The sequence below is a fragment of the Gavialis gangeticus genome, unplaced genomic scaffold (genome assembly GCF_001723915.1).
Source record: "Gavialis gangeticus isolate Ggan-Ray unplaced genomic scaffold, GavGan_comp1, whole genome shotgun sequence".
In the NCBI taxonomy this organism is placed as follows: domain Eukaryota; kingdom Metazoa; phylum Chordata; order Crocodylia; family Gavialidae; genus Gavialis; species Gavialis gangeticus.
Window position 1 is genome coordinate 15,240,247 of NW_017728980.1, and position 9,426 is coordinate 15,249,672.

Genomic DNA, 9,426 nt, shown 5'->3' on the forward strand with positions numbered 1-9,426 from the left:
CAGGGGGCAGCGCCGGCCCGGCCGGAGCCCGGGGAAACCTGATCGCTGCGGGCGGCCTGCGCGCCTCCAGCTGCCGGGTCCTTGTCTGCGCGGCTGTCCCCAGGCCTCGGCTCGAGGAAGGAGCGGTCGGCAGCGCGTCCTTGTCGCGGGGGAGGTGACTCCGGCACCATGGCGGACACGGGCTACGGCTACTACCGGGCGGTGATCTTCGCTGCCATGTTTGCGGGCTACACGCTGTACTACTTCAACAGAAAAACGTTCTCGTTCGTGATGCCCTCGGTCATGGAGGAGATCCAGCTGGACAAGGATGATTTGGGTAAGAAGGATCTTCTCCGCGAGGACTTGTGCTTTGCGTGCACGCAGTACGCTGTCGCTGGGTCGCTTCCCGGTAACGCGTGTGCTCCCCTCTCAGCAAGCAGCCTGGGAACTTACTTCAGCGACTTTGAGACGGTTTCCTATCAAATTATCGTTAAACGTCCGGGGCCAGAAAGCTCCTGTCTCCCTCCTCTAGCATCTCCGTGGCCATTCATTTATGTGGGAGTCGGAAGGGAATTGGGCAAACTGCACTGACCGCGCCAGGTGTGGTCCGAAAGGGAGGTGTAACGCGTGTGTGTTGTGCCTCGGGCAGCCAGCCTCCACGGGAGATTGCCACCAAATTCCTCAACAGGCAAGGACAGCTTTGTAGTTTGGTTTCAGTGGCTGTGATTCCCTGCCCACCCCCACCAGCTGCCCATTGGGCTTAATTACCACATGTCCCCTGTAATTGTTGGGAGCTTGAATCTGCAAGTGTCACAAAACTGAGGCTGGGGAAATCCCAGCAAGTCATTTTACCTGCATCTCTGGCGGTGCGGTGTTGCTCCCAACCTGGGAGCTTGCACCTTGTCAGGAAGTCTGACACCTGTCCACGGCACGCAGTTCAAAGCAGTCTGTGATTTGCTAAGCTGCACGCAGACGTCTTCCCAAAACCTGAGTGATGAGAGGACCTTCAACATCAGTTGGACTTTACAGAAGAAACAAATGCAGAGAAGTATTAAGGAGCCCGCTGGGTTGTTGGGCTGGAGGCGGCTTCCTGGGACACGGGTCCAATCCCCTGTGTTTGCAGGTGGTCCTGAACCGAAGGATTCCCCCAAAATGATTTCTCTCTCTTTGGTTGCCTTAGTGCATTTTGCCTGTTTTGTCGATAGCTAGGCAGATGGCTAAGCAGAAATGATTGCAATAAGAAAGGGAAGCATATTGTGGTATCTCTGGCACTATTAATATTAATATTGTTAATAGTAAAGGCCGTCTCCTGCTTTGAACCCCGATTTGCTCTATAGCAAATCATCTAGACACCGGCTGTCATTTTGGTCTGTAGCGCGGTTCGCTTTCACCTGGACGACGTCTCCTGGAGCGACCCCAGGAGCGCCTGCCAGGTGGCTTTGCTGTTTCTGAAAACGTTGCTGATGCTTCTGTCTCCTGGACTCTCCCTCGCTGCAGGCCTCATCACCAGCAGCCAGTCTGCAGCCTACGCAATCAGCAAGTTCATCAGCGGTGTTCTCTCGGATCAGATGAGCGCCCGCTGGCTCTTCTCATCTGGCCTGCTGATGGTGGGCCTAGTCAACGTGGCCTTCTCTTGGAGCTCTACGGTTGCAGTCTTCTCTGGGCTGTGGTTCCTGAACGGACTGGCCCAGGGACTGGGATGGCCTCCCTGCGGGAAGGTGCTGCGAAAAGTAAGACCGCCTCGTAACCTCTTCTTGGGGGGAGGGAGAGGGGGGAGCCCTGGACCTAGCCTTTAGGAGGCCCTGAGAAAAGGCTGATTCCTGAAGACGGGGACTGTCTTGTGAGGCTCATAGCAGCTCCTGCTCTGACTCTCCCCAGCAGTAGGTACTGCACACAGAAACTGCTCCGGGAGTGCTGCCAGCGAACAAACTTCCAGGTCTTCTAGTCCCTTCTGTTCTTGGCTTTGGACCCCAAGCACCTGTGGTGCTTCTACAGGCTACAAATGCAAAGGTTGAGAAGTCAGTCATTCAGTTAGCTTGTCTTGAGCTGGAAGCTTTTGTTTCTGATCGTAGTTGGACAACTGAAGCTCCCTAGTAATGGGACTCTGTAGGCATGGGCAGCCCTGGTTGCTCGAATCCAGTCCCACGTGTCCAGAGACCAAGACCTCTCACTTTGCTGTCATAACTGTCCCCTACCAAGAGCGAGTGAGAGACGCATTTGGTTCGGATTGACAGAGGGGACCTGAGCTACACGGCTCAGGCCATATCACATTTCATTTTGAGATATTTTTGGTCAAATGTTAACCTTCCTGTTCCCAGCAGATAAAAATCTAGTCTGACCTAGGCAGAATATCAAGTGACAGACAGAGTATTATGTGAACTGCCTGTATAGACTGCACCAAAAACCCAAAATGGGACACGTCCATGCAGCAGGGCTGGGGAAGGCGGAAGTGAGGAACTCGAGGCAACGAGGGGCCAGTACTTGTGGAAGCAGCTCGTGCAGTGGCAGGCTGAAGGCAGGGGTTGCTTTGGAAGTTCACGCTGTTCGTAATCTGACAGCCCTATTTTTGTCTGCGTGCCAGACTGGTTCTCGGGGATGTGAAGAGGAGGATTGCGCATGCCTGGGGGGAAATAACTGGTCCCTTCTGTGAGGCTTCTCTTCTTGCAAAGCCTGAAGCACTTCCCCTGCTGTGTCCTGGGTAGTAGGTTGATCTGAAGGAGGAGTCCTGTACAGCAGGGCAGGCAGGGAGACGCTCTCGATCATGAGGACAGAATATTGAGTAATGCTCCTATCTGGCATCTGAGTGCCAGGGCCTCATCCTGCTCCCGTTGCAGCGAGCAACAGTCCTGCCACTGGCTGTGCTAGAAGCAGGCTCGAGCCCTACAGTCACTTCCCTGTCAACAGTGTTTGAATGTGGACGGAGCTCTTGGGAAACCCGTGTCTGGGGAGCTGAGTGGACTGTCTCGCAGAATGGGCCTCTGCAATGGCAACTGAGATCCCGGTGTGGTTATTTATTCTTAAGTCCAATGCAGGCAAACATAGTCAGGGTGACGGGCTCTCTTGACCGAGAGTGGATCTGGTTATCTGCATCCCTACATTTTTCATGCCTTGCTGTCCTGGTTTCCAAATGGAAGCGATTCCCAGTCACCTTACGTGAGGCCTTGCGAGGCTCGTGTAGCCCTTGGAGAAGGCGCAGAGTTCCCTGTCTGGTACGGGATGCCGTAAAGCATCGATTTTAGTCCCATCAGCATTGCCAGGGACCATCCTTGCAGGCCCCTTCTTTGGACTTGCTGCTGCTGAGCACAGTGCCCCTTTGGTTCGTAGCAGGTTGCTCATGTTTCTTTGCTTGCTTTCTCTCCCTGTTGCATAGTGGTTTGAGCCTTCCCAGTTCGGGACATGGTGGGCAATCCTCTCCACCAGCATGAATCTGGCTGGGGGGCTGGGCCCCATTGTTGCTGCCCTGATGGCTCTGAGCTACGACTGGCGCACGACTCTGTCCATCTCCGGCTTCATCTGTGTGGGCGCCTCCTTTGTTTGCCTTGCCCTGATTAAGAACGAGCCGTCAGATGTTGGGCTCCCCAGCATCGAAGCAGGAGCCAGCAAGGGGAAAAAGGGTGAGTGTTGGACTTCATCTTCCAAGCAAGCAGAGGCGGCAGCAGTAGGAGGAGGTGGGGTGTCGTCTTCTCCCTGTTGCATGAATGTGCCTCCTGCCTTGGGCCAGCAGCCATTCCTGCCCGCAGCAGCATCCTGTTTCAGACCTGAGGGTGGCCCTGGGTTCTGGTGACAGCAAAGCCAGTGCTTGTAGGCAGTCTGTTTGTTTGCGTATTGCAGCATGAAGTTCCCGTGTGTGGGTTGGGAGGACATCCACGTAGCAGAATCCAGTGGGCTGAGGGGAGGTCCTGAGTCACAGTTGGGCCCATTTGTCACTGCCAGTTGGCCACTGCCATCAGCAGCTGGCATCTGTTGTGTATGCCGTGGTCTCTCCATCTGTCAACAGCCCCTCCATTAACACTTCCCTGTTTCTCGCAGGGGCTGGCTCACTAAGGTGGTGGCCAGGGTTTTCTGGAAGGCACAGGGGGACGGCAGAGGGAAGTGCCTCTTCTGGCACGGCTCCACCTCCCCCGTGGACAAAGGGTCGTGCCTCTTATTTTGCTGAGCAGAGTCCACTACAAACCAGGGTTCAACGGTCTGTATCCTCAGCTAGGACAGCTAGTTAATGATTGTTGGTTCGATTCATTGACCATGACACTTCCTCTTGAAAGCAAAAGGGGTTGAAGTCTATTGCAGCATAAGGGGCTGCTGCTGGATTTTAGAAGCTGCTGAAAAATGTATGTACTGACTTCTGTATTGCCACACAAGGCTTGGGCTGTTGCCTTTGGCATCTGATAGTTTTTAGGTTAGAAAAAAACCTTGGACAAGCAGGCAAAGCATCTGGTGGAAAGAGTTCATAATGGAGAACTATTATTATGGGGGATACGCAGCTTATTCCTGTGAGCTCTTTAACGAAGATGCAAGTGCCATGTGCAGGGTCATGCTGACACTGTGCTGCAGGGCCAGGTGTGGAGGGAAGCGGGTGGAACAGCAGTTCAGCATTACTGTGAACGGCTCTTATCTTCAGATAAGATGCTCGGCCGTTGCAAAGCTCTTCCTGCTGTACAGAGGAGATCACAGAGGCACTGTGCAGATCACAGGTTTCCCTGCTGGCAGTCATGTAGGTCTGTTCAAACAGTAATGGCATTTCTACTGATTTGTTTGGTTTGTTTCCTTCCAGGCCCCTCCAGGGACGATAGCACCCTTACCGAGCTGCTGCTCTCGCCATACCTCTGGGTCCTCTCAACCGGCTACCTGGTGGTTTTTGGAGTGAAAACTTGCTGTACAGACTGGGGTCAGCTCTTCCTGATCCAGGAGAGAGGACAGTCTGCACTTGTGGGTAGGATACAGTTGCTTCATTTTGACACTTGTTGTTGCTGTGGGTGAAATGTGCTTTACAGAGCTGAGTGCTGAACTCCAACTTCAATAGGATTTAGGGGCCTGTGGATCCCAGCCCAAATGATGGGGGACACTGAACAGTGCAGAGGAAGGGTGAAGGGATGCATGTGCTTCCACCCTGGGTCGCAGGTTCAAACTGAGCTGTGGCTGGTAGCAGCCAACCTGTTGGCCTGCTTGGGGCTGATATGAAGTAAGATCGTGGTACTCTGCTCAGCGTTATTGACGTGGCATCCACGTTCAACAAACAGCCAGCACTAGAGAGAAAAAATGGGCTTGACAGACCAGAGGCTCCCTAAGTCCTGGAGACTGGCTCCCCACCCCCCTTGCTCCTTGAAGCTGTCCTTGGAGCAAGTGCCATTGCCCCTTGTGAACAGGCTAGCACTGCTGGGGTCTGCCCGCTTTGTGGTCACACGCATGTTTCGTGGGCTGTCAGGGTTGCACTTGGGACCAAACGCAAAACATTTAAAACGAGACAAACCACTGCGAGCATCCAGCTTTGAGAAACAAGGCAATGCATAAGGAGCTCAGTGGCTGCTTCGTTCTCCTTGTTGCTGCCTTTGTTCTATGCCAGTCCCTGTCCACAAGTGTAAGCCACTAAAAAGAAACTGCATGAGGTTTTGGGGGTTTTTTTGCTTGCATCTGAATGTCTGTCCTCCTTTCCCTGTGTTCTAGGCAGTTCGTATATGAGTGCCTTGGAGATTGGTGGCCTGGTGGGAAGCGTTGCTGCTGGGTACCTTTCTGACAGAGCAGTGGCACGAGTAAGTAGCCTGGAACCTTATCCCTTCTACAAAGGCGACGGGTCTCGGTGCAAACCCTGCAGCGACTGTGTTCTTTCCTTAAACGTATGTGGCAACTGGCTCTGGATATTCGAGGGGGGACAGGAGGTCATTCTAGCCACGTGCAGCACAGCCTCTGGGTAGCTGAGTACTGCTGATGCAGATCTGTTCGTGCTTTCAAATTCCTGCTTGTTCGCTGCTTGTTAAGACCCCAGCATCTCTTTTCTAACCCTGGGGATTTCCAGAAGTGCCTGAAGCAGAAAACGCGCGTTTCCTGCTTGAGTGGGACTTAGTTGTCTAATTCCTTTGGGCTCTTGAAAATCCAGTGAGCTCTGTGTCGAGGTTGGGAGTGACTGACCAGTCTGTAGTCGAGCAGGCCGTTCTTGGTGTGAAAAAAGCATGTTAAGGAAATCCAGTGTAGTTCATCGGGAGATGAAGGGTAGTGCAGTGATGATCTGCACAATTCCCCAGGGGAAAGAGACTTCTGATACTAGAAGACTCTTAATCTACCAGGAAAAACAATGCTAAAGTCCAGCAGCTGGAGGCTGAAGCAGGTGACTTCAGACTGAAAATGAGGTGCCAGCCTGCAACAATAGTTAACGATTGAAACAACCTGCCTAGGGATGTGGATTCATCATTTGCCCTTTCATAAACAGAACTAAAAGCCCGTGTAGCTTGAGCAGAAGGAATGGGCTCAATGCAGAAATTACTGGGTGTGGTTCTGGCTGGGAGACACAGACTGTCAGTCCATAGATGATCAGTGGTCCCTTTCAGAGTTCATTTGGATGAATCTAAGTTTGTATTAATGCCTCCCATGTTCTGTCCATGTGCTCCAGCTGTTCCTGTATGTGTTTCAGGTAGGCCTGTCGAGCTACGGGAACCCTCGGCACGTGCTCCTTCTTTCCATGATGGCTGGGATGTCTGCTTCCATGTATCTTTTCCGGGTCACAGTCACAAGCGAGTCTCCTAAGGTAAAGCCATGCACAAGCAGTGTGTGCTGGGTCAGCAGTGACTGTCCTTGCATTCGCCCAAGCACTGGCTCCGCAGGTTACAGGGGAGAGTCCTGTTTTGGGGTAGTGGACGTTCTGCGTGGAAACAGTAGAACTGTGGGGCGGGAGGGGGTCACTTAAATTCCCAGCAGTGTGCACAGTACTACTTGCTATACAGGAGGGATCATGCCCACTTCGGAGAGCTCAGTCCAGCTGTTAGGGAAGAATGCACAAATACCAGTACTGAGTTCAGGGTGTCCTTGCTGAATCCTGTGACTCCTGCTCTGAGAACTTCAATATGCTGCTGCCTGTGTGTGTGTACATCTGCTGAGTGGAGCCACCAGAAATAAATACAGATGTAGTCACTTTGGGTCCTCTGATTCTGGTAATTTGACTGTCATTTGTGCTGGTTCTTCCTTCCATTTTTGCTATGTGGAAGATTGTTACAAACAAGGGAGACGGAAGGATTCTGCAGTGAAGCCAGCTGTATACGTAGAGCCAGATGTACAAAGTAAATAGAAATTTTGTTCCTTGGCTCCTTCAATTGCTGTCCGCAGTAAGTGGTGTTGGCAGTAGTTCTAGTAGTATGAGGTGGTAGGATCTGACTTCATAAAGGTATGCCAGGCCCTTGCTGGATCAGCCTGTTTGTCAGCAGCGTAACAAAATCCAGAGACTGGAAGTTGAAGCCAGACAAATTCAGAGTAGAAGTAAATGGAAAACTTAAAAGCATGAACACTTAACCTGTGGATGCAGTGCTGATTTGTCACATGCTGTTCTTACTCCAAAACTGGGTGCCTTGATAGAAAAGACAGTGTAGCTCAAACAGAAGTCAGACTTGATGCAGGCGCTAGCTGTCCAGAGAAAACAGGTTTGAGGCAGGGAAGGAACCTGTGAGTAAGCAGCTTGGCGAAAAGCTTAAACTGAGGATTCTGTTGGGAGGGAGCGTGTTTCAGCCTCTAACAAAGGTAAATTTCAGGAGTGCGGCAAGTTTGGACCTCAGAGTAATTGTCCGCAAGTGGCAGAAGCGTCAGGGCATCTTTGGATAGCAAGGACCGTGGCCGGTTTGTCCATGCCCTCTGCTAGCCCCGTTCCCAGACGCATGCACGTGCGCTTTCTCTGGGTTCATGCACGCCGCTGGGAAGCGCGAGAGATCAGTTTGTCCGTGACAAGCTGTGCGCTGCCACAGCTGTAGTGCTTCCATTACTAGAGCTAGCACAGCTAGAACTACCTCTGGAACACTGCACTGCAGTGTAGGCGAAGCTAACTTGTCTGGAGACTTGCTAAATAAATGGAATTTCACTTCTGCCCTTATGTTTCCCCCAGGAAAATGACTTCTGGATTGTAGCCTTGCATCCTCTTGCTGTCCTGACAGGCTTAAAAGAACATGAGGTTTCTGCCTTGCATTTTTCTTTCCCCCTCTACCTGCTTCTGCTTTTACTGATCTCCCTTTCCTGCTCTGAAAGGTTGGTTAATTCTACAGGATGTATAACCAGGGGCGTAAGAGCACTGTAAGTCTTTTCTAAAAGAAACTTTCTCATAAATCATTGTTACTAAACTAACTGCATTTTAATAAAGTGGATACAGAACACTGACGAGTTCTGAGGATGTTTGTTTTCCAGACAAGATAATCCAGTCTGGGCAGCTAATAGCAGTCATACGTGTTGAGTGCAGAGACCTCGTTCCAGCATTTAGTGGGGTCACTGACTTTCTCTGATTTGTCACATTGTTTCCCATCGCTTTGCCGGTATCCTTGAGGTTTTGATGCTTGCATTTGTTGGATCTATAAAGCACTTTATCATTTTCCATCTGAAATTTGTAGAGATGAACAAAGTACTGGAAATGCTTTGTTTCAGATGGGCATCACTGCTGAAATACTTGACAGGTTCTGTTAGAGTATATTCTAGCCTTGAAGCCGATGCTCAAACTGACCGACTGCTTTATAATATAACATCGTAATGGAGAGCTGGGTTTGTTACACCAATACTAATATCTTGATCAGGTATGTGTGTCTAAAACAACACTCTCCAGAATTATTATTATTATTATTGTTTTCTAAGGGATTGGTTGTGGAAAGCAAACTTGCTCCACTGTGGTTGAAAGCTCATTAAGTAGAACTTTGAGAGCATAGAATATATGCCTTTATTTTTTTCCCAGGGTTGCATGTTAGGTCATGGTATGTCTCCATTCAGATGTGTTGAGAATTGCAGGCAGAAGCAGAGCTCTTTCTGTCAAGTTAATAATGTATCGGCCAGTCTGGTCAGTCTTGAATTGGACTCTAAGCCATCTGACAAATATATGCTGTAGAGTAGGTCTGTCTCGTGGCCAGCTTCTGTGTTCTCTGGACCTGAATACAGTGTCAGCCAGAAAAAAAAGACACCAAGGCAGTGTGAGGTTCTGTCTGCAGCACATTTCAGAAAGCTGCCTAGTGGCTGTGGCTGACCAGCAGCAGTCAGACTGTAAGGGCTGCTGTTTCTGATCCTTCTCCGATTTTTTTTGTTTTCACAGCTGTGGATACTGACACTAGGAGCAATCTTTGGGTTCTCCTCTTACGGACCTATTGCACTGTTTGGAGTGATAGCCAACGAGAGTGCGCCTTCCAACCTGTGTGGCACCTCCCATGCTATTGTTGCACTAATGGCAAACGGTGAGTGACATCCTGCTCACTCCCCCCCCCAACCCCCCAAAAAAAAAGC

General features: G+C 50.9%; 1 protein-coding gene across 2 annotated transcripts in view; it reads left to right on the forward strand.

Annotated features, from left to right (window-relative positions):
- Nucleotides 1-140: 140 nt before the first annotated feature.
- Nucleotides 141-9,426, forward strand: part of SLC37A4 (solute carrier family 37 member 4) — a 12,396-nt gene continuing 3,110 nt past the window's right edge. The window contains exons 1-8 of one of the 2 annotated variants that reach the window (XM_019510843.1): nucleotides 141-316; nucleotides 1,477-1,709; nucleotides 3,350-3,593; nucleotides 4,751-4,909; nucleotides 5,641-5,726; nucleotides 6,602-6,715; nucleotides 8,057-8,122; nucleotides 9,239-9,377. In XM_019510843.1, the coding sequence (XP_019366388.1) occupies nucleotides 169-316; nucleotides 1,477-1,709; nucleotides 3,350-3,593; nucleotides 4,751-4,909; nucleotides 5,641-5,726; nucleotides 6,602-6,715; nucleotides 8,057-8,122; nucleotides 9,239-9,377 (1,189 nt within the window). In that variant the 5' untranslated portion in view covers nucleotides 141-168. The remainder of the gene's footprint in view (nucleotides 317-1,476; nucleotides 1,710-3,349; nucleotides 3,594-4,750; nucleotides 4,910-5,640; nucleotides 5,727-6,601; nucleotides 6,716-8,056; nucleotides 8,123-9,238; nucleotides 9,378-9,426) is intronic. The other variant, XM_019510852.1, reaches the window with a different exon arrangement.